General features: G+C 46.4%; 1 protein-coding gene across 5 annotated transcripts in view; it reads right to left on the bottom strand.

Annotated features, from left to right (window-relative positions):
* LOC140210145 (T-lymphocyte surface antigen Ly-9-like) overlaps positions 1-25483 on the bottom strand; it is a 51810-nt gene continuing 26327 nt past the window's right edge. For 2 of the 5 annotated variants that reach the window (XM_072279021.1, XM_072279026.1), the window contains 4 exons: positions 21478-21780; positions 16585-16887; positions 7915-8067; positions 1-453 (listed from right to left, as the gene is read on the bottom strand). In XM_072279021.1, coding sequence (XP_072135122.1) covers positions 302-453; positions 7915-8067; positions 16585-16887; positions 21478-21780 — 911 coding nt within the window. In that variant the 3' untranslated portion in view covers positions 1-301. Of the gene's footprint in view, positions 454-4666; positions 4862-7914; positions 8068-10525; positions 11226-16584; positions 16888-21477; positions 21781-25483 lie in introns of those variants that run through there. The other 3 variants (XM_072279022.1, XM_072279025.1, XM_072279023.1) reach the window with 3 other exon arrangements.

Here is a 25483-nt window from a genome sequence, read left to right as displayed (position 1 = left end):
TTATTTATTTTTCCTTTGGTATTTGTATAATTTGATGTCCTTTGCACATTGGTATTTGTCCTTCCTGTTGGGTGCTATCTTTTATTGATTCTATCGTGTTTCTTGGATTTATTGTGAACACCCACAAGAAAATCAATCTCAGGTTCGTATATGGTGACAGCTATGTACTTTGATAACAAATTTACTTTAAACTTTGGAAGAGAATCCAATGATCCAAGTATCTGAATTCCTCCTGTTGCACCATCTCTTTAGCCACATTGTCCTCCTAGTTCTGGCCTCACCAGCATGTGGCAAGAGTCCTTTAACGTAGCACTTCACTCCCTGAATGCACTTTACAGGAGTTCATCACCCTTTCTGCCTCTGTGACTGGTACTGATGTGGACCCTGACTTCTGGCTCCTCACCTTTCCTGTTAAGAATGCAACGGACTCAGTGATGTCTCTGACCCTGGCACCTGGAAGGCAACATAACATCTGTTAGACATGTTTTCATCCACAGAATCTCTTCTGTCCCTTTAACCAGTGAATCCTCTATCACCAGTGTTCACCTCTTCTCCCACCTTCTCTCCGGAGCCACAGAAGTAGACGTTGCCAGAGACCAGACTGCTGTGGCTTTCCTCTATAACAGAGTCCAATAGTATCCAGAACAGTATGCGTTTCATTGACAGGAACACCCACAATGATTATTCATGCAGTCATAGAAAAGTACAGCACAGAACACCCCTTTGGCCCAAGTCGTCCATGCAAAAAGCAGTTAAACCGCCTATTCGCACTGACCTATCCCACAACCCAACTTAGTTAGACTCCACTTGGAGGACTGTGTTTTATCCCTGGTCACCTCACTACAGGAAAAGTGTGGATATTTATAGAGAGTGCGGAGGAGATTTACAAGGATGTTGACTGGATTGGAGAGCATGCCTTATGAGAATAGTTTCAGCGAACTTGGCCTTTTCTCCTTGTAGCGACGGAGGAGAGGTGACCTGATAGATGATGAGAGGCAATGATTGCCGGGATATCCAGAGGCTTTTTCCCAGGGCCGAAATGCCTAACAAAAAGGAGCATAGCTTTAAGTTGCATGGAAGTAGGTGCAAGGGGGATGTCAGAAGTAACCACATAGAGAGTGGTGGGTGCGTGGAATGCACTGCCAGTGATGGTGGTTGAGGTGGATAGAATAGGGTCTTTTGAGAAACTCTTAGATAGGTACACTGAGTTGAGAAAAATAGAGGGTTATTCAGCAAGGAAATTCTAGGCAGTTTCTAGTGTAGGTTACATGATCAGCACAACATTGTGGGCAGAAAGTCATATGATGTGCTATCGATGTCTATGTTCGATGGGACCATAGTCCTCCATATGTCTACCTATGTGTCAATTCAAACTTCACAGTAACAGTGAAATCAAGCTCATATGCACCACTTGTGCTTCCACACTCTCACAACCCTCTGAGTGAAAAGGTTTCCCCTCATGTTCCTGTTAAACCTTTCACCTTTAACCTATGACCTCCGGTTGTAGTCCCACCCAATCTCACTATAGGAAGCCTGCTTACATTTACTCTATCCATACTCCTCATCATTTTGTATACCTGTATCAAATCTCCTCTCAATCTTCTACATACCAGTGAATAAAGTCCTAACCTATTCAATCTTTCCTTATAATTCAGATCATCCACACCTGGCAACATCCTTGTAATATTTTTCTGTACTCTTTCAACCTCAGTTACATCTTTCCTGTAGGTAGGCCTCACCAATGTCTTCTTCAACTTCAACATAACATTCCATCACTGGTCCTCAATATTTTTCCCTTTCACTCTCCTGACGGTCACCCAGTTACGTGCATCTGGCAACATAGGTAAGACGGCCTCCCTGTAATGCTTAATCAAGCAACTTCTCTGTCTCCCGAATGATCCGCAGCTCATCCAGTTCCAGCTCCATTTCCCTAACGTAGTCTGTAAGAAGCTGCACCCAAGTGCACTTCTTGCAAATGTGATCATTGGGGACACTGGAGCTTAGCCTGACTTCCCACATTGTACAGGAGGGGCAAGCCACTTCCTTGGGTTCCATTCTCACTGATCTGCCTGTGCAATAATAAAGAAAGAGATCTCCATAGAAACCGTGAGCTGCCTCTATCTCGGCATCAAAGTCTTTTTTCGGTGGGTTGTCGTTTGGGATGAGGGTGTTGTCATTTTCAACTAACTAAACAACGTTCTGGATGAGAACAACACTCTAGAGAGGTTTCAGAGCAAACCACTGGGTGGAGACAGCCCTCACCAAAATTGTCTGTGACCTTCGGCTCAGCACTGATGCCGACAGGGTCTTAGTTCTTATTCTCCTCAATCTACTTTCAGTGCTGCCTTCAACCCAATTGATCATAACATTCTCTGAGATCACCTTGAGAACTGGGTTCACCTCACTGGTGTTGCCCTTAATGTACCTCAGAAAGAAAATTAATTGTCTGTCTTTGAGACCATTTCTCTAAGAGATACGATGTAGCTTTTGGTGCTCAGGGAAGCCGCCTTGGTCCCCTACTCTTCTCCTTGTACATCCTCCCCTCAGGAGACATCATCAGAGAGCGTAAACTTGATTTCCACAATTGTCTCTCTCAGTCGAGCCTGACGATAACACCCTATCTTTGACTTCTGATACAGCTTCAATAACCAAAAGTATGAGCAATAATTTCCTGAAACTAAATGAAGATAAAACTGAAATATTTCTGGTTGGTCCCAGAGCCAAAAGAGATAAACTTCTTCATAAACTTGGGAACTTGGCTCCCCTTGTAAAATCAGAAGTAACAAATCTAGGAGTCTTCCTTGATTCAGATTTGCAGATTCAATCCCGCATAAAGAAAATGACCAGAGCAGCATTTCTACACTTAGAAACATTGCAAAGGAACATCCATTTCTGTATCGTAATGATGCTGGAAAACTAATTCACACCCTTACATTAAATAGACTAGATTACAGCAATGCAATTTTTACTGGCCATTCAATGCTATCTATTGATAAACTTCAACTTATTTAGAACACCACTGCTAGACTTTCAACTAAAACCAGGGTGAGAGAGCATATCACTCCCATCCTAATTATTTTGCATTGGCTCTTGTATCTTTTAGAATTGATTTTAAAATTGTTTTTAAAGCTCTCAATGGTCTGGGACCAGAGGATGCCAGAATTGCTTTTGTTTTATAATTCTGCTTGAGCTCTCAGGTCTTCTTCAGCTGGTGTCTTGAATTTCAATGAAAACTGGTAGGTCATCTTTTTTAAAGTACATTGCCTATCTGTGGAACTCAGTACCTACAATGAAAAGGGATGCAGACTCGCTGACACTTTCAAACCTATTTATTCAACCTCACTTTTAACTAACATCTTTTTGTCTTTTATTTTTATGTTTGCACTTGTAAAACACTTTGAACTACATTGTCTGCACAAAGAGTGCTGTATAAATAAAAGTTATTGTGGGGTTGAAGTGTTGCTTGGATGAGGAATATTGTTGTCTGTGCGCAGATTTTTTTTCGCCAGAGGTGTTCATGTCATTGTGATTGGATGTTGATTGATCTTGAGTGTGGTTTTTTTCAGTGAGATTGTCATTTCGGGGTCGAGATATTTTTTATATATTGGTTTATATTTACAGTAGGGTTACTGATTGAAGTGCAGTATTGTTTGGGGATCAGGAGTTGTTGGGAGCCAGGGGTTGTTTGAGAGTGGGACTGGGGTGTCTTTATTGTGCAATGAGGGTCAATGGAGGTCAGAAGTGGGGATGTTCACTGGTGACTGCACAATGTTCAGTTCCATTCACACGTCAGCAGGTGAAGCAGCCCGTCTGCATGCAGTAAGCCCCGGACAACAGTCAGACACAGGCTGAGAAGTGACAGGTAACATTCACACTACACATGTACCAGGCAGTGACCATCTCCAACAAGAGAGAGTCTGACCACCTCCCTCTGACATCCCCATTGTCCAGTTCCCACCATGAACACACTGGGGTCAGCACTGAAACTGACCAGAAACTCACGGGACCAGTCACATCAACATCATGGGGTCACCACTGATCAGAAACTCACGGGACCAGTCACATCAACACACCGGGGTCACCGCTGAACAGAACCTCAACTGGACCAGTCACATCAACACCATGTCTACAGCAGCAGGTCAGAGACTGGGGATCCTGTGGGAGTGACTCATCTCTTCACACCCCAACACCTTTCCCCCATCAACAAGTCAGGAGTGTGATGGAACACTCTCCACTTACCTGGGTGAGGTCAGCTCCAGCAACACTCTAAGGACTGAATCATCCTCCCTATCTTTGTAACCCTCTCTGGCCCCTGGGCCCCTACCCCACTCTGTAACCCCTTACAGCTTCATGAATGTCCAACAACAGAATAATATTTTAGGTTACAATAGGTACATTTAATGTCAGAGAAATGTATAAAATATACATCCTGAAATTCTTTTTCTTTGCAAACATCCACGAAAAGAGTGCCCCAAAGAATGAATGACAGTTAAATGTTAGAACTCCAACACCCCCCGCATCTCCCCCCATGCATAAGCAGCAGCAAAGCAATGATCACCCCCTCCCCCATCAGCAAAAAAAGCACTGGCACCCCCCACCGAGCACTCAAGCGTGCAGCAAAGCATCAATAAAGACACAGACAAGCAGTACCCCAAAGATTGGTTTTAGAATGGTTCTTTAATGTTATTGTATATTTACATATTTCGAGCAGAGAGTGAAAATCTGAAGCAACAGTTGGAAACGATGGAAGCCCTGGGAAGGTGAGGCAGTATCTAGCACACACTGTTCCGATGGAGTGGGTGTCTATGAGCTGTGTTCTCTACCAGGTCGACTGTTCAAAGGCCGTGTCACTATCGGATCTCTGAGACAGAGAGCAGAGGTGAGGAGGCCCCATCAGTGCCTTTCCTGATTGATACATACATCCCTCCAATGCACTGCCTCAGCCCCTCCACTCCTCCTCCCTGCTCCCTCAGACCCTCCCCTCCTCCTCCCTACTCCCCAGACCCTCCCCTCCTCCTCCCTACTCTCCCAGACCCTCCCCTCCTCCTCCCTATTCCCACAGACCCTCCCTTCCTCCTCCTTACTATCCCAGACACCCCTCCTCCTCCCTACTCCCCCAGACCCTCCCCTCCTCCTCCTTACTCTCCCAGACCCTCCCCTCCTCCTCCCTACTCTCCCAGACCCTCCCCTCCTCCTCCCTACTCCTAGACACTCCCTTCCTCCTCCCTACTCCCCCACACTCCCCACCTCCTCCCTACTCTCCCAGACACTCCCCTCCTCCTCCCTACTCTCCCAGACCCTCCCCTCCTCCTCCCTGCTCTCCCAGACCCTCCCCTCCTCCTTCCTATTCACACAGACCCTCCTCTCCTCCTCCCCCAGATCCTCCCATTTTCCTCCCTGACCGCAGACACACCCCTCCGTACTCTCCCAGACCCTCCGCTCGTCCTCCCTACTCTCCCAGACCCTCCCCTCCTCCTCCTCCCTACTCCCCCAGACCCTCCCACCCTCCTCTCTACTCTCCCAGACCCTCCCCTCCTCCTCCCTTCTCCCCAGACACTCCCCTCCTCCTCCCTACTCCCAGACACTCCCCTCCTCCTCCCTACTCCCACAGACACTCCCCACCTCCTCCCTACTCCCCAGACCCTCCCCCCTCTCCTCCTCCCTACTCCCCAGACCCTCCCCTCCTCCTCCCTACTCCCCAGACCCTCCCCTCCTCCTCCCCAGACACTCCCCACCTCCTCCCTACTCCCCAGACCCTCCCCTCCTCCTCCCTACTCCCCAGACCCTCCCGTCCTCCTCCCCAGACACTCCCCTGCTCCTCCCTACTCCCCAGACCTTCCCCTCCTCCTCCCTACTCACCCAGAACGTCCCCTCTTCCTCCCTACTCACCCAGAACGTCCCCTCCTCCTCCCTACTCACCCAGACCCTCCCCTCCTCCTCCCTACTCACCCAGACCCTCCCCTCCTCCTCCCTACTCACCCAGACCCTCCCCTCCTCCTCCCTACTCCCCCAGACCCTCCCCTCCTCCTCCCTACACACTCTCCTCCTTCTCCATACTCTCCCAGACCCTCCCCTCCTCCTCTCTATTCCCCAAGACCCTCCCCCCTCCTTCCTGCTCCCCCAGAAACTCCCCTCCTCCTTCCTGCTCCCCCAGACCCTCCCCTCCTCCTCCCTACACTCCCAGACCGTCCCCTCCTCCTCCCTGCTCCCCCAGAAACTCCACTCCTCCTCCCCAGACCCTCCTCCAGACCCTCCCCTCCTCCTCCCTACTCCCCCAGACCATCCCCTCCTCCTCCCTACTCCCCAGACACTCCCCTCCTCCTCCCCCACACTCCCCTCCTCCTCCCTACTCCCCAGACATTCCCCACCTCCTCCCTACTCCCCCAGACCATCCTCTCCTCCTCCCTACTCCCCAGACACTCCCCTCCTCCTCCCCCACACTCCCCTCATCCTCCCTACTCCCAGAACCTCCCCTCCTCCACCTTTCTCTCACAGAACCTCCCCTCCTCCTCCCTACTCCCCCAGACCCTCCCCTCCTCCTCCCTGCTCTCCCAGACCCTCCCCTCCTCCTTCCTATTCACACAGACCGTCCCCTCCACCTCCCTACTCCCCCAGACACTTCCCTCCTCCTCCCTACTCCCCACTCCCCTCCTCCCTCAGACACTCCCTTCCTCCTCCCTACTCCTACACACTCCCTTCCTCCTCCCTACTCCCCCAGACACTCCCCACCTCCTCCCTACTCCCCCAGACACTCCCCACCTCCTCCCTACTCTCCCAGACACTCCCCACCTCCTCCCTACTCCCCCACTCTCCTTCTCCTCCCTACTCCTCAGACCCTTCCCTCCTCCTCCCTACTCCCTAGACCCTCCCCTCCTCCTCCTCAGACCCTCCCCTACTCCCCCAGACCCTCCCCTCCTTCTCCATACTCTCCCAGACCCTCTTCCTCCTCTCTATTCCCCCAGACCCTTTCCTCCTCCTCACTACTCTCCCAGACCCTCCCCTCCTCCTCCCTACTCCCCCAGAAACTCCCCTCCTCCTCCCTACTCCCCAGACCCTCCCCTCCACTTCTCTTCTCCCCAGACCCTCCCCTCCTCCTCCCCAGACTCTCCCCTGCTCCTCCCTACTCCCCAGACCTTCCCCTCCTCCTCCCTACTCCCCAGACCTTCCCCTCCTCCTCCCTACTCCCCAGACCATCCCCTCCTCTTCCCCAGACCCTCCCCTCCTCTTCCCTACTCCCCCAGACCCTCCCCTCCTCCTCACTACTCTCCCAGACCCTCCCCTCCTCCTCCCTGCTCCCCCAGAAACTCCCCTCCTCATCTCTGCTCCTAGACCCTCCCCTCCTCCTCCCCTCTCCCCAGACCCACCCCTCCTCCTCCCCAGATTCTCCCCTGCTCCTCCCTACTCACCCAGAACGGCCTCTCCTCCTCCCTACTCACCCAGACCCTCCCCTCCTCCTCCCTACTGCCCCAGACACTCCCCTCCTCCTCCCTACTCCCCAGACCCTCCCCTCCTCCTCCCTACTCCCCCAGACCCTCTCCTCCTCCTCCTCCCATTCCCAAAGCCCCTCCCCACTCCCCAGACACCCCTCCTCCTCCCTACTCCCCAGACCATCCCCTCCTCCTCCCTACTCCCCAGACCCTCCCCTCCTCCTCCTTCTCCCCCCATTCCCAAAGCCCCTCCCTCTCCTCCGCCCCATCATCACATGTATCCTTCTTGATGCCTTTCCCATCGGGGTGGACTTGCATGAGTGACAATGATGCCAGAGTTTACAGAGCAAAGATGACCCCGGATTATATACAGTACGGCACACGCAATGATCAAACTGAGTATCACAATGGGAATTATACAACCAGTGTGTGACGATCTGTAATCTGGCACTGGTCGTGTGTGGGCGGGGGGGGGGGAGACACCTACCGTCAGATGTTCCGGATTTCTTTCCCATACATTTGTCCCAGTGTGAGCGAAGATACTCCCTCTTTCTATATATACAGCAACACACAAGTAACAGAATGAGTATCACAACGAGGGGAATGATCCAAGCAGCGTGTGACGATCTGTCAGCAGGATCTGGGGAGGAGAAAAGATTCTGTAATTAATCCTATCCTCATACTCCCAGTAACAAGGAATTGATGGATCCACTCCCTCTCACCACAGGCCAGATAAAACTCCCCATCATGAAGGGGGAGGGGGATGGAGAGAAAGGATTACAGAATTAATCCCATTCCCACACTTCCAGTTCCAATCATCCTCACATCACTCCCCTTAAATCACAGCCAACAATGTCACCAGCTGTATCTCCACTGATGTTAAACAAGTTCCTTCACACTGTCACTTGGTAACCACACTCCCACAGTGCCCTGTATCGCTGACTGTATCTCAATTGATGTTAATCCAACTCCCTCACACCTTCCCACAGAAACCCCTCTCCCCATCACCCTGTATCCCTGACTCTATCCCCAATTAAAGTTCAAAGTACAAAGTACAGTTTATCAAAATGTGCATACATTATAGAACCTCCAGATTCATCTCCTGACAGGCAGCCAGCCACGAGACAAAGAAACACAAAAACAAACACACCAATATGAAAAAAGACCGTTGAATACTCAATGTGCAATAGAAACAATCCATCATGTAAACAGTAACTGCAAGCCAGTCGTGTTTTTGAACTGAGGTCTGCAAGAGAGTCCCATACTTTAGTGTAGAGCCATGTAAACATTGTGGAGCAGCGATCTTAATCAGCCCGAACCTCACCTCGGTCCCCGTCACCCAGACCTTTCTGACACCCTGACGTTTCCAATCTGGCTCGGAGCGTAACTCTCCATCCCAACATCGGGTTCTGCCGCTTTGAGCAGCGATCTGAGGCAGCCCAAGCCTTGCCTCGGGCCTCAACAACCTGACCTTTTCTATCTGGCCCAGTGGTTAAATCTCCATCTGAACAACCGGCTCGTCTCTTGGATACGCTGGACTCACCACTTCAATTCTCCTGTAAATCTCCATCCAAAAATCATGCTTAGTTGTGTCTGGTGCCTGACCCCACGGCATTGATTCGGTCTGTAAATCTCCGTCCGCAGATCGTGCTCAGTCATGTCTGGCGCCTGGACCACGCAGTTTCAATTCGGCCCGTGCCTGAATTTTCTTGATTTCCCACGCTCTCGGCAACGGGTCCGCCGCCTCGCCTTGCCTCGGTTCCGCCACATCGAAATGCCTCCAATCCCAAAGGGAAGTTACAGACTACTGCGATGATTGTTTGCTAAAAGTGTGGTTAACAAAGTATTTAGTCGCTGTCATTGTTTCGTTAGCTGCCAACCAGAGATCGCAGAGGTTCAGCAGCACCATCTTAACCGGAAGAAGTTACGAGTAAAACACAGATCCTTGTTCATTCTGCACTGTCCCACACACTCCTGAGATCGGACACAGAGAGGAGCTGTCTTGTTGAGCTGGGAGTATGGGAGGAGAAGTCAAAAAGGACAGCTGAAGGCAACACTGGAAAATGGGTGAGAGGAAATTTTGAGGGTTAATGAAAATGTATGACCACTGAATGTTCTGGTAGAAGGGAACAGAAAATGTTGAAAAGATAAAAGGGAGTGTGGAAAACCACAAGTATTATTAAAGCATAACAGCAAGATGCTGAGCTAATTGCTAACCACCCTCCTCCAGCTGCAGGGCTTGTTGTGAAAAGGTACTTCCATTCAGTCTCACAAATGCTTGGATTACATCTACTTACATTATCAGGAAACCTTGACTTGAAGTCTGTAGCTGTCTGAAAAGGAAGAATTATGAATTATATACACGTTTCCCCCGCCATCCGAAGGTAGAGCGTTCCTATGAAACGGTTCATAAGCCGAAATGTCGTGAAGTGAAGAAGCAATTACCATTTATTCATATGGGAAAATTTTGTGAGTGTTCGCAGACCCAAAAATAACCTACCAAATCATGCCAAATAACACATAAAACCTAAAATATCAGTAACATATAGTAAAAGCAGGAATGATATGATAAATACACAGCCTATATAAAGTAGAAATACTTCTCTACAACGATTGCCTGCACAGATCTCCATAGCGAAAATCTCACGCAAGCGCTGTTGGCATAAATGCGCTCTCCAGTAACCTTTAAACTATGAAGCTGCCAAATCTACCAAATAACACGTAAAAATACGCAGCCTATATAAAGTAGAAATAATGTATGTACAGTGTAGTATCACTTACCGGAATTGGGAAAACAGCGCTGAGCACACTGATGATGGTGTGTTAGACTGAGTTGTCGCAGGCTGGGTGTTACAGTGGCTCCCACCCTCTGGGCCGCCAACCCGATACATTGCCGCGAAGAATGCAGCAGTAGGCTGGAGGCACACAGCACATCTTTAAGAAAAAAGCCGAAATAAACATGCTAATTAATTAGGTGCTGCCCGGCACGTAAGTGTCGGCGCAGATCAGAGGCGACAATTACGTGCTAGGCGGCACCTAATTAATTAGCATGTTTATTTCGGCTTTTTTCTTAAAGATGTGCTGTATGCCTCCTGGCTACCGCTGCGTTCTTCGCAAATCGGTACAGTATCTGTCCGGGGCCCAGGTGTTGGGGTGGTGGGACATCTCATTGTCGATCAAGGCAGGCAGCTCACCTTCTCCTATGGCTGCCCACCTCAATGTCGAAGGTTGAGGTTCGTCGTCTGCTGTGGCTGATGTGGAAGGCTTGCTTGACTGCTCAGCCTCGCGCATTTTTCTATCATACAGTTGTTTGTAAGCACTCAAACCATCCTGCAAATATCCCCTAAACCTGCGTACCCTTTCAAAATTAAAGTCATACTTTATCATTGCAGCGAAAATCTCACGCAGTTGCTTCACTTTCTGCCTTCGGTTGCATTCGGTTTCGATTGTTATCCTTTCCTCTTCCAATTGCATCAGCTCTTCATCTATCAGTTCTTGGTCATGGGATGCCAAAACCTCTTCAACATCATCTTCGTCAACTTCCAGAAGCTTTGTCCTTGCTTCATCCACCACGATCGAAATGCTTAATTATGTCTAGTTTTACGCTGTGTAACACCCTTACTCTTTCAGGCTTTTCCGACACCTTTGAAATCATCTTGCTAACGGCTGCTCAATGCAACGTGTTAAAGCAATGCCGTTCCGAATCCGAGGGACAGCGGCTGCTCGGCGCGCGCGCTGCCTTTTATCACGCACCGATTTTTTCACGCCTGCCTTTCCTCATAACAGTGAAAACACCTTCTGAAAGCGAAAACAGGGTATTAATGTAGGTTTTTCGTCACAGTGAGGTTTCGTAAAGTGAACATTCGAAAAGCGGAGGACACCTGCAGTCTTACTGTTTGAGAGACGATTCTCACATGGCCACGGAAATAAGAAACAGTTGAATATCTGGGTCCAACTGTTCTTTTGAATTCCCCGACAATATCAATATTTCAGTCCGAATGTTACTTGATATGCCCAGACAATATCGGTGACGAGATGGGATCCCTTTAAAAGGGATATGGTGAACCTATGATGGAGAAATTGGCACCTTGGAAGGGAAATAGGCTGCCCACGAGTTTGCCCTGGAAGACGGGCTTCAAGACCAGGGACCTGGGATGGTGTCAGACAAGGCTGCACATGAGATTGCCCTGAAATAAGGGATTCAAGACTGGGGACCAGGACTGTGTTAGACAACGTTGTCCCTTACCGGTGGTGACCAGTGTTCCTGAGTTCCAGTAAGAACAGGACAGAAACTGGGAGAAGGGACAGGGAATAATGAAATTTTAAATTGCATTAGAATAAAACTGATCTTTTTTGGACCCAGATGTTCATCGTCATAATCAGCTGATTATACAAGCCAATAGCTGGGGCGTGGGAATATATTAACACCCGTTAAGTAAGGTTTAAGACTTGAAAAGATGGGTAACCGTCCTGGTAGGTTAGCTGCCCTTTCTAAAGGTAAACCGTCGAGAACAGTGCCTCAGAAGTGATGCCTGAGTGGTCCTAAAATGAAAATACCAGTAAATGACACCACAATGAAGAAAATCGAAAAGTACAAGAAGACAAAGAAATTGCTGGGTGACTGCTGGTTCCCCCTGGGATCACCCGCAGATAAGGTTTTTTTGGAAACAGTGGACAGCAGGGACTCGGTTACATTTTCTAGTGATTTGTACGGTTGGAATAAAGGGGATTGGCCTTATGGAGGTTCTTTTGACCAGAAAAAGATAAAATATTGGAAGGAGACGACTGATTCAGCTAGCGGAGATCCTACATGGTACCTCGATTATGTGATGTGGTGTTTTAATAAATGGGAACAAGTGGCCAAACAGCACCAACAACCTAAGACAAAACGTAAGAAAGAAACTACTTCTAACAAAAAACCCAGGACACCGACGGCCGCGGCTCCAGGACCCGCCAACAGTCTGCACCCACAGTTACCGGCTGCTTCTGCTTCTCCCCCTCCTCCGTGTGATCCACCTCAGGACCTCTCAGGTCATTGAAGTAGCCGCAACCACCCACCTATTCTGCGTTGCCTATTGTTTGCACACCGAGGGTCCGGAACAGAATGGTTCCCCGAATTAACACCTTTTCGAAGGCAACAGACAACAAAATCAAAGGGAATAAGAGCTGAGGCAACAGATAGCTCTACTGGGGAGATATCGGTCCATTTCCCCGAACAATGGTGGGAGAAACCCCAATTCTAAAGCCCTGGACCTCAGCTGAGGTACGGAATATGGTTTGTGCTGACTCTGACCCGCTAACAAAACCAGTGGCGTTCCATAATTGGCTCACACGGTCTTGCCAAATTTTCCAGCCCCCGGCAATCCATTGATATCTGTCTCTGAAGCTGATGTCAGAACATCTTTGCTGTACCTGGTAGGGCACCCAAAATCTGTGTCAACCAACAGGTGGGAGTGTCAAGGACATCTTCAATCTCTCACTGCTGTAACCAGAGGTTCCCAACCGCTTCAAAAAGGCCTCATTCATACTGGTGCCCAAAAATAAAAGAATGAGCCGCCTCAACGACCATCACTCACTTTCACTCACATCTACTCTGGTGAATAGCTTGGAACGGTTAATGACGACTAGAATTGACTCCTGCCTCAGCAAAGACCTGGTCCTGCTGCAATTTGCCCACAGATGTATAGCAGATGCTATGTCACTGGCTCTCCAGTCAGGATTGGACCACCTGGACATCAGCGATACCCATGTCAGGTTGTCTATTGATTACAGCCCCATCATCCCCTCAGAACTAACCAACAAACTCCAAACCCTGGGCCTCTGCAACCAGATCCTGGAGTTCTTCATCAGGAGATCACAGTGAGTGCGGAAAAAAATGATCATCTCCTCTTTGTTCACAAGCAACACTGGTGCACCTCAAAATTGTGTGCTTAGCGCATTGTTCTACTTTCTCTAACCCTAACTGTAAACCTAACCCATGATTGTATGGTTGGTAACAACTCAACTGCAATCTAAAATTTCACCAATGATACAAATCTCAGACAGTGATGAGGTGGTGTACAGGAGTGGAGTGAGATAGATCAGCTGGTTGAATGGTGTTGTAACAACAACTTTGCAGTCAACGTCAGTAAGACCACAGAATTGATTGTGGATTTCAAGAAGGGAAATTCAAGGGAAGACACCCCAGTCGTCATTGAGGGATCAACAATATAAAGGAGTGAGGAGTTTCAATTTCCTGAGCATCAACATCTTTGAAGATCTATCCTGGGCCCAACTGTAAATTTCAAAGAGGGCATTTAAGTGGCTCAATTTCATTGGGAGTTTGACAAAATTTGGTATGTCACCAAAAACTCAAGCAGGTTTCTACAGATGAACTGTGGAGGGCATGATCAGTTGTATCATTGTCTGAGATGAAGTGTAAAAACATGCGGAAGAATCTGCTGCGCATTGGAAACTCGGCCAGTTCCATCATGTGCACGAGCCTCCCAAGCAATAACGACATCAAAAGAACCTGCCTCAAAAAGGCAGCGTCCTTCATTCAGGATCCCAGCCACCCAGCACATGCCCTCATCTCATTACTACCAACAAAGAGGTGGTACCAGAGCCTGAAGACACATACTCAATGTCTTAGGAACAGCTTTCCCCCCACCTTCAAATTTCTAAACAAATCATGAACTCTGAATTTTGCGGATGTGACCAAACACATTGATGAAGGTAGAGCAGTAGGTGTAGTGTATATAGATTTCAGCAAGGCATTTGATAAGGTACCCTATGCCAGGCTTACTGAGAAAGTAAGGAGGCATGGGATCCAAGGGGACCTTGCTTTGTGGATCCAGAATTGGCTTGCCCACAGAAGGCAAAGAGTGGTTGTAGATGGGTCATACTCTGCATGGAGGTCTGTGACCAGTGGTGTGCTTCAGGGATCTGTTCTGGGACCCCTTCTCTTTGTGATTTTTATAAATGACTTGGATGTGGAGTGGAGGGATGGGTTAGTAAATTTGCTGATGTCACAAAGGTTGGGGGTGTTGTGGATAGTGTGGATGGCTGTCAGAGGTTACAGCGGGACATCAATAGGATGCAAAACTGGGCTGAGAAGTGGCAGATGGAGTTCAAACCAGAAAAGTGTGAGGTGGCTCATTTTGCTAGGTCAAATATGATGACAGAATACAGTATTAGTGGTAAGACTCTTGGCAGTGTGGAGGATCAGAGGAATCTTGGGGTCCGAGTACATAGGACACTCAAAGCAGCTGCGCAGGTTGACTCTGTGGTTAAGAAAGCATATGGTGTATTGGCCTTCATCAACCATACGATTGAGCTTAAGAGCCAAGAGGTAATGTTACAGCTTTATAGGACCATGGTCAGATCCCACTTGAAGTGCTGTGCTCAGTTCTGGTCACCTCCCTACAGGATGTAGAAACTATAGAAAGGGTGCAGAGGAGATTTACAAGGATGCTGCCTGGATTGGGGAGATTGCCTTATGAGAATAGGTTGAGTGAACTCGGCCTTTTCTCCTTGGAGTGACGGAAGATGAGAGGTGACCTGATAGAGGTGTACAAGATGATGAGAGGCATTGATCGTGTGGATAGTCAAGAAGCTTTTTCCCAGGGCTGAAATGACTAACACAAGAGGACACATTTTTAAGGTGCTTGGAAGTAGGTACAGAGAAGTCAGGGGTAAGTTTTTTTTAATACAGAGAGTGGTGAGTATGTGGAATGGGCTGCCGGCAATGGTGGTGGAGGCGGATAATGATAGGGTCTTTTCAGAGACTCCTGGATAGGTACATGGAGCTTAGAAAAATAGAGGGCTATGCTTCTAAATTAAGTACATATTCAGCACAGCATTGGGGGCTGAAGGGCGTGTATTGAGCTGTAGGTTTTCTATGTTAACTCATAGAGTCAGTCGCCTTTCCAATCACCTCTCAAACACACCCATTACTGTCAGTCCCCTTTCTAAACCTCCCACACAAACCCATTATCGTCAGTCCCCCTTCCAATCACCTCTCAGACACACCAATTACCATCAGTTCCCTCTCACACACTCCTATTACTGTCAGTCTCTTTGCAATAACCTCTCACACATGTCCATTAACGTCAGTCCCCGTTCCGAGTATTTCTTTTAAGCCCGAGTTCTACTCTCTATATCCCTGGTTTATTACAGACTGGGAGCTCTGTACACAGATCTTGTCTTCATATCCCTGTGAGACCACGCTGGGAGCACTGTGCACTGATCTGGTCTCCATATCTCTGGATTGGACCTCACTGGGAAAACTACACAGTTCTGGCCCATGTAACACTGACAGCACCAAATACGTTTTGATGAAGGATGCAGAGGGACCTACTGGGAGCCGCCCAAGGAATTCTAAAAATGGTGAGGTGCCGACCTGGTGAAGCTGTAACACAGGATAAAGTGTAAGTTCAACAGCAAAGCCGGAGGAAACTGAGCTGAGGGATCCCACACCCCACAGATCAGATCAAAGCTCCACAGTCCCCTTACATCTGGTCATGGACAACAGCTGATGGGAGGTGGAGTCTCTATAAACATCCCCTCCCTCACTGACGGTGCGACCCAGCGTGTGAGTGCCAGAGATAAGGCTGATCATTCACATCCATGTTCAGACAGAAGTGCTGAGTGGACGATCTCCCTCAGCTTCCTCCTGAGATCCCCCATCACAAAAACCAGTCTCCAGACAATTCAGTTCATTCCCTGTGACATCAGCTTACTGGATACAGCAACAACTATGGGACCAGACTACACCCAGGTGTGGTACTGAAGACCTGTGCTACAGAACTAGGTGGATCTCTGTCCCAGGATCTGTGGATCAGGGTGATGCAAACATGATTCACTTGAGAGGTGTCCATTCTTTAGAGTTCCATCGACAATGGCAATTATCTTATCGTCTGGGGGAATTTCAGCTCCACCACTGGGGTACACAGTGGCCGCTGTGTACCTGTCAATGTCACTGCAGATACTCAGACAGGCTACTCCAACCAACCCTCCCAAACTCTCCACCTCTACCCCCAAGAATGAATGTCTTGGACATGGACAATCAGGCAGTGGGGTTCAGTAAAGAGTGGAATGGCCAGGATCTCCCGTCACCCATTAATTAGGGTGTTTCAGGAACTGGTAAAACCCAGGCCCCTCGCTGTGTCTCACTCACCGTTCACTTCCAGTCGCACTCTCGCCTTAAGTTCAGCTCCAGAACCCACAGCAATTTCCACCTCATAATCACCAGCATCCTCTCTCTGTAGATCACGGATTTCCAGACTGAAGTCCCTGGGATGAAGAGTTATCCGTTGCTTGTACTCCTCAGTACCGAAGTAGGAAATGGTGCCATTTGTGTATTCTGCTATTCTGGTTCCGTTTGATCTCCACACCACCTGATAAACATCCCGCCAAGGTGTGATCCCAGCACGTAAGGAGACTGTCTGTCCCGAAGCTCCTTTCACAGTCCCCATCCAGTCTGAGGAGACAAGAGGAGGCAGTCAGCAGGTGAGCTTAGAGACTGGAGCAGGAATCAGAGTGAGGTGGGTTCTGAATGAGGGCACAGTTTCAAAATAAGGGACTACCATTTCAGACAGAGATGATCCCCTTGCCAAAGGTCTGGAATCAATGCAATTTTCTCCCAAAAAGAGCTGTGGAGGCTGAGTCCCTGTGTTCAGGACTGAGACAGAGTTTTGATGTGGAAAGGAGTTGGGGAAGGCGTGGGAACAGGCAGGAAAGCAGAGCTAAGATCAAGATCAGCCCAACCCTGATCTCAGTGAGCAGGAAGCAGGGTTGTGAGCCTTTAAGGCCTCTAACTGTTCTTTGGATAGAAATGTAGACGGGAAGGTTAGCATGTTTATAGATGAGATAAAGATTGGTGGTGTTGTGCATTGTAGAGAGAAGTGCCAATAGGTGCAATTGGATATGGCTCAGATGCAGACAATAGCAGGGAAATGTGGCTGCATATTGATAGGGTGGTAAAATAAGGTACTGGCTTAGTTGAGGCAATGAGTTCATAAATTAGGAAGTTATACTGTATCCTTAAAATCCCTAGTTTGGAGATCTGAAGTATTGCTTTCTGTTCCAGTCATTTCATTATATGAAGAATGTGAAGGCTTTGGATAGGGAGCAGACATTTCTTTTTGGGAGAAAATTGCATTGATTCCAGACCTTTGGCGAGGGGATCATCTCTGTCTGAAATGGTGGTCCCTTATTTTGAAACTGTGCCCTCATTCAGAACCCACCTCACTCTGATTCCTGCTCCAGTCTCTAAGCTCACCTGCTGACTGCCTCCTCTTGTCTCCTCAGACTGGATGGGGACTGTGAAAGGAGCTTCGGGACAGACAGTCTCCTAACGTGCTGGGATCATACCTTGGCGGTGAGTGCCTAGATTAAAAAGCACGTGCTATAAGGAATTTCTGGACAAACTTGGAATGTTTCCTCTGAGTGTCAGAGGTTAAAGATAGACCTGACATAAGTTTATAAATTTTGAAGGACACAGATAAAGTAGTTAGCCTGTATTTTTCTCCAGGGTCAAAAATGTTGGACAAACTTAGGTTATTTCCTCTGGAGTGGCAGAAGCTAAGGGAAGATCTGATAGAGGTTTATCAGATTATGCGAGGCATAGATAGAGTAGACAGACAGGGTTGGAATGTTTAATAGCAGAGTACATGCATTTAAGATGACAGGGGTTAAGTTGGAAGGAGATGTGAAGCAAGTATTTTTACACAGAGGGTGGGTGGTGGGTGCCTGGAACGTGCTGCCCGTGATGGTGGTGGTGGAGGCGTTTAGATAGGCACACAAACATGCTGGAACTGGAAGCGTATGGGCAATGTGTAAGCAGAAGGGATTAGTTTAGTTGGGCATTTGATTACTAATTTAGTTAGTTAGGCATAACATTATGGGACAAAGGGCCTGTCCCTGCGCTGTACCGTTTGATGTTCTAAAATGTCTTAGACGACAAGGCAACAAGGTAACTGAAGGCCAGGAGCAACTGGTTGAGGCTGGTGGGCATGATGAATGAACAAGGGCTGTGGATGAGAGCTTGGTTTAAAATAGGCTGCAAGTGAAGAATTGGGAACCAGTGTCAGGTGATTCCTGTTAGCTGGTTGGAGACAGGAAGGTGATGCCTGCTGCCTCTCACACACGCCCATTACCGTCAGTTCCCTTCCCAAACCTCTCACACACGCTCATTACCATCAGTTCCCTTTCCAAACCTCTCACACACACCCATTACCATCAGTCCCCTTTCCAATCACCTCTCACACACACCCATTACCGTCAGTCCCCTTTTTAATCACCTCTCACACCCCCAAATTCTGGTCTCCATATCCCTGGATTGGACCTCACTGGGAGCACCATGCACAGTTCTGGTCTCCGCAACAATAAGAGCACCAAGCACGTTTTCATAAGGGGTGCAGACGAAGCTATTGGGACCAGAACCACCTTAGGAACATCCAGTCTGGCTGAGATCCCACCAGGCAAAGAGACCATATGTCCCTAAACTCCTTTCGCAGTCTCCACCCAGTCTGTGGAGACAAGAGGAGGCAGTCAGCAGGTAAGCTCAGTGACTGGAGGAATCAAGAGTGAGGTGGGTTCTGGGGAGGTGTTCATCTTTGTGTGGGGTGTAGAACAAGGCACAGTTTCAGAATAAAGCACCATTTCAGACAGAGATGAGGAATGATGTCTCCTCTCCAAGGGTCAGGAATCTCCCCATTTTTTTCCCCCAGAGAGCAGTGGAGTCACTGTATTCAAGGCTGAGAGAGATCTGATCTGGAGTAGTCGCTTAAGGCGTGGGAACAAGCTGGAAAGTGGAGCCGAGTTCAAGGTCAAACCAGCCCTGATCTCAGTGAATGGATTTTAGGATTCAGGAGCCGAAGGACAGAAATATAGATGGGACGGTTAGCACATTTGTAGATGAGATAAAGATTGGTGGTGTTGTGGATGGTGCAGGGGAGCGCCAATATGTGCAACTGGACATGGATCAGATGCAGACATGGGTGGGGAAACGTGGCTGCATGTTGATCAGGGGGGTAAAGAAGGGACTTTACATGCTTGTCCTCATCAGTCGAGGCACTGAGTTCAACAGTCAGGAACTTATGCTACATCTTTTAAATTCTGGTTTGGCCACATCTAAGGTATTGCATTCACTTCCAGCCACCCAATTAAAGGTAGGATGGGGAGGCTTTGGAGAGGGTACAGACATTTACCATGATACTGCTTAGATTATAGGGCAGGTGCTGGAAGAAAAACAATTGGACAGATTTGGGTTGTTTCCTCTGAGTGTCTGAGGTTGAGGATAGACCTGATAGAAGTTTATAACATTTTTAAGAACACAGATAAAGTAGAAGCTACACACATAAAAGTTGCTGGTGAACGCAGCAGGCCAGGCAGCATCTCTAGGAAGAGGTGCAGTCGACGTTTCAGGCCGAGATCCTTCGTCAGGACTAACTGAAGGAAGAGTGAGTAAGGGATTTGAAAGTTGATTTTGGATCTCCCCCTCCCCCTCCAACTTTCAAATCCCTTACTCACTCTTCCTTCAGTTAGTCCTGACGAAGGATCTCGGCCTGAAACGTCGACTGCACCTCTTCCTAGAGATGCTGCCTGGCCTGCTGCGTTCACCAGCAACTTTGATGTGTGTTGCTTGAATTTCCAGCGTCTGCAGAATTCCTGTTGTTTGCGTTTAAAGTAGAAGCTAATCACTTCCAACTGGTACTGTAAAGCCAGGATTTTTCCGCCCAAGGGTTGTACTATAGCGTAGTGGTTAGCACAACGCTTTACAGTACCAGTGAACCAGGTTGAATTCCCGCTGCCCATAAGGAGTTTGTACATTCTCCCCGTGTCCACGTGGGATTCCTCTGCGTGCTCTGGTTTTCCCCCACAGTCCAAACACGTACCGATTGGATGGTTAATCAGTCATTATAAATTGTCCTGTGATTAGGCTGGGTTACAATCAGGGGATTGCTGGGCAGTGTGGTTCAAATCCCAGAAGGGACTATTCCCTGGTGTATCTCAAAAAAATTTTTAAAAATCAAATAAAAAGTGTCTAATACCGGAGATGGTGCACTTACAGTGACAGGGGTAAATTCAAAGGAGATGTGCAGGGCAAGTTTTTCTTCACACAGAGAGTGGGAGTGGGAGCCTGAAATGGGCTGTCTGGAGTGGTGGTAGAGGCAAAGGCCAGAGAGACTTTTGAGAGGCTGTCACATACACACATGAATGTCTAGAGAATAAAGGCATATGGAACACGAACAGTCAGAAGGGATTAGCTTAACTGGGTTCCATTAGCAATGAGTTTGGCAGCACATCATGAGGCTGAGGAGCTGTTCCTGTGATGTTCCATTCCCCACGTTCTGACATTCTCCCCCCTCCAATGGGACCCGTTAAACCTGGGGTGGAGGAGATTTCTCAGACAAACGTTGCTGAGTGAGATTACTGTGAATGTGATATTACTGTTTGAGCGAGTCAGGAACCATATTGCTGTGTGTGTGTGCTGTTGTGTCCGTGTACTGTGTCATTCACTGGGACATTATATTCAGTGTAATGAATACACAGGGTCTCACGCAGCACAGTACAGCATGAAGGCTGAGGAATAAACACCTTGCTGAGCTCAGACCTCAGTCTGGAGAAGTCACAAGCAGTGCCCTCGGAAAATGGGATCCCTGAACATGAAAGACCAGGACTTTGACCTGGGGATACAGAGGGATCTGTTGAACTGACCCACAGATATAGACTGTTTGGCCCAACCACCAGCCCCCCTCACACCATCCGCCCATCTCCCAATCCCCCACACCATCTGTTCATCCCCTCCAGCCTTGGAGCCACAAGGATCCCCATTGAAAGTTCAATGCTTCATAGTTTCTAGTCCAGCCTCCGGGGATGTGGTGAGTGTGTCCTCCAGACTCACACTGACTCAATCCCACTACACTGGAACCGTGAGCCCAGCTCTGGACACGGACAGTCAGTGGGGTTTAGAAAACAGGGGAACACACAGGATCTGCCTTCACCCATTAATTGGAAGTGTTAGAGGAATCAAAGAAACCTGGGCCCTCTGCAACGCTTCACTCACCATTTACCTCCAGTCGCATTTCCGCCTGAATCTGTCCTCCTCTACTTGGTGTAACAGTCACCTCATAATCACCAGTATCCTCTCTCTGTAGATCACGGATTTTCAGACTGAAGTTCCCGGGATAAAGAGTTATCCGTCGCTTGTACTCCTCAGGACCGAAGTAAGAAATGACTCCATTTGCATATTCTGCTATTGTGGTTCCGTCTCTTCTCCACACCACCTGAGAAACGTCCAGCCCGCCTGTGATCCCAGCAGGTAAGGAGACCCACTGTCCCCAAAGTCCTTTCACGGTCTCCATCCATTCTGAGGAGACAAGAGGAGGCAGTCAGCTGGTGAGTTCAGTGACTGGAGCAGGAATCGGGGTGAGGTGGGTGTTGGGAGGATGTTTCCCCCTCCTGTATGATCTAAAACAAGGGCACAGTTTCAGAATAAGGGACCATAATTTCAGACAGATATGAGGAAGGATTTCTCCTCTCTAAGGTTCAGGAATCGATGGAATTTTCTTCCCCAGAGAGTTGTGGAGGCTGAGTCACTGTATTCAAGGTTCAGTCAGAGTTTTGATCTGGGGAGGATTTGGGGAGATGGGTGGAAACAGGCAGGAAAGTAGAGCTGAGATCAGGGTCAGACCAACCCCGATTTTAGTGAGTGGGGAATAGGCTCTAGGTCGGCCAAAGGCCTCCAACAGACTGTCGGTGTTGTGGATGGTGCAGGGGAGTGCCAATAGATGCAATTGGACATGGATCAGATGCAGACATGGGTGGGGATACGTGGCTGCATGTTGATTGGGGGGTAAAGAAGGGATTTTAGAATCCTTTCCTTGTCTTGAAATCTTCAGAATTTTATTAAAATTGCTAGTGGATATTGGTCATCTTGTGGTTTTGGTCTTAGAGCTCTATGTGCCCGCTCAATTTCAATTGATTGGTCCTCCTCTTTCATTTGCAAAGGATTCCACAGGCAGCTGCCCAAGCTGCCAAGAATAGAAAAGGGCCATTGATGGTTCAAGGGAATAAAATTTTTTTCTACCCTGACATAAGTTATGAACTTTTGAAGAGAAGGAAGAAATTTAATCCAGTGAAAAAAGTCCTATGGGATCATGGTTATCAATTTATATTGCGTTATCCTGCAACCTTGAAGATTTTTTGGCTGGTGGAGAAAAAAGATTTTTACCGGATGATTACCAGAAAGCGGAGCAGTTTGTGCAAGATTCTCTGAATATTCACCAGATACAAGAACAAAACCAGGGGAGCGAGATGGATTGAAGAAGAAGACTGGGTCAAAGAATGGACTTGTTGGATTTTTGAAGGTGGATGAATATATAAATATATTACGAATTATATGAGGGAGGGGAAGTAAGGTTAAAATTTGAGGAATACTAGTTGGGAATAGTAACATTAATTTTTTTAAATCTATATATAATTTTTTTGTTACGGGGGAGCTGGAAGAAGCACTGACCAATTGCTACGTTAATCATGTGTGCAAGCGTGGCTTTAGCCACAACCCGCAAAATGGAGGGGGGTAGTGTTGTGTATCCTTTCATTCACAACATTAGTGGGGGGGTATTTTGTTTTTTTCTTTTTTTATATCTCATCTATCTTTTTTTTCTTTTTGCCTGGATTATTGGGAGGGAAACACATAGCAACTTGGTGAAGTTCAAAGAGATTCCCCAAGGAACTATGAGAGTTGAGAAGCTAAGTAATGTTTTAGATTGGAGTAACTTTGTTAAAAATAATGACTAATTTATTGAATTTTTTGAGCTTTAATCTTAATGGGCTTAATGGACCAGTGAAAAGGAAAAGAATCTTAACACATATTAAGAAAATGAAGATAGATTAAGCCTTTTTACAGGAAATGCATTTAACAGAAACAGAACATCAGAAATTAAAGAGAGATTGGGTGGGTAGTGTTGTTGCAGCTTCATTTAATTCAAAAGCGAGGAGAGTAGCAATTTTGATCAATAAAATGTTACCAATTAGAATACAAAATGTAATAACCGATTCTGCAGGGAGATATGTGATTATATATTGTCAACTTTTCTCTGAATCATGGACTTTTATGAATATTTATGCACCAAATGAAAATGATGCAAAATTCATACAAGAAGCTTTTTTGAATTTGGCTGATGCACATGAAAAAATATTAATAGGAGGAGATTTTAATTTTTGCTTAGACCCAGTCTTAGATAGATCAACTAAGGCTGTTACAAAATCGAAAGTAGTAAATCCAACTCTATCATTGATGAAAGATTTAAATTTGATTGATATATGGAGAAGAATCAATCCTAAAGAAAGAGACTATTCGTTCTATTCTCATAGACACAAAACTTACTCAAGGATAGAATTTTTCCTATTATCAATGCATATTCAACACAGAGTGAAAAATATGGAATATAAAGCAAGAATATTGTCAGATCATTCTCCTTTATTAATGACAATAATAATGACTGGTAAGGAAGAAGTGGCTTATAGATGGAGATTTAACTCAACATTATTAAAATGTCAAGATTTTTGTGATTTTATGAAAAAGCAGATCCAATTTTTTTTGGATACAAATTTTCATTCAGTGGATGATAAATTTATATTATGGGATGCAATGAAAGCATATTTGAGGGGCCAGATAATAAGCTATACATCTAAAATCAAGAAAGAATATATGGCAGAACTAGATCAATTAGAAAAAGAGATTACAAAATTAGAAAAAGAATCTCAAAGATATATGTTGGAAGAAAAACGAAGGCAACTTGTCAATAAGAAGTTACAATATAATACGCTTCAGACATATAGAATGGAAAAAGCAATCATAAGAACTAAGCAAAGGTATTATGAGTTAGGTGAGAGAGCACATAAAATTCTTGCTTGGCAGTTGAAAACGGAACAAGCTTCCAAAACAATAAATGCAATTAGAACAAGTGCAAATAAAATAACTTATAAACCTTTTGAAATAAATGAAACCTTTAAAAGTTTCTATTCTGAATTATATCAATCAGAATCACAAAATGATGTTAATGAGATAGAAAGGTTTTTATCACAAGTAACTCTTCCAAAATTGAATTCGGAAGAACAGAAGGGATTAGATACGCCTTTTACATTAAAAGAGGTTGAAGAAGCTTTAGGATCACCCCAAAGTAATAAATCTCCAGGAGAAGATGGTTTTCCACCTGAATTTTATAAAAAGTTTAAAGATTTATTATTTTCTCCCTTTATCGAGCTAATACGTCAAGCAGAAAAAATACATAAACTCCCAGAATCTTTTTCAACAGCGATTGTAATAGTATTGCCAAAAAAAGACAGAGATCCAATGAAACCAACATCATACAGGCCTATTTCTTTATTGAATACGGATTATAAAATAATAGCAAAAATTCTATCGAATAGATTATCTAAATATTTACCAAAATTAATACATATGGATCAAACAGGATTTATTAAAAATAGACAATTGGCAGATAATGTAACTCGGTTACTCAGTATAATTCATTTGGCACAAAAAAGGGAGGAGAAGAGTATAGTAGTAGCCTTGGATGCAGAAAAAGCATTTGATAGATTGGAATGGGATTTTTTTATTTAAAGTATTAGAAAAATATGGGTTAGGAACATCTTTTATAAATTGGATTAAAACTTTAAATACTAACCCTAATGCTAAAGTAGTGACAAACTTCTCAAATTTCAACACCATTCCAGTTAAAAAGGTCAACTAGACAAGGTTGTCCATTATCACCTGCTTTATTTATACTGGTGATAGAGCCATTAGCAGAACTAATCAGAATTGATCCAGATATTATGGGTTTTAGAGTTAATCAGGAAGAATATAAAATTAATCTTTTTGCTGATGGTGTTTTGATTTACTTAACAAACCCACAACATTCGCTACATAAATTATCTTTTAGATTGGAGGAATATGGGAAGGTATCAGGTTATAAAATAAATTGGGATAAAAGTGAAATTTTACCTCTTACTAAAGGAGACTATAGCCAATGTTGATCAGCAACACAATTTAGATGACCAGTAAA

The sequence above is a fragment of the Mobula birostris genome, chromosome 14 (genome assembly GCF_030028105.1).
Source record: "Mobula birostris isolate sMobBir1 chromosome 14, sMobBir1.hap1, whole genome shotgun sequence".
NCBI lineage: Eukaryota > Metazoa > Chordata > Chondrichthyes > Myliobatiformes > Myliobatidae > Mobula > Mobula birostris.
Note: the sequence above shows the minus strand (reverse complement) of the source record. Positions and strands in the feature narration are given on the sequence as shown.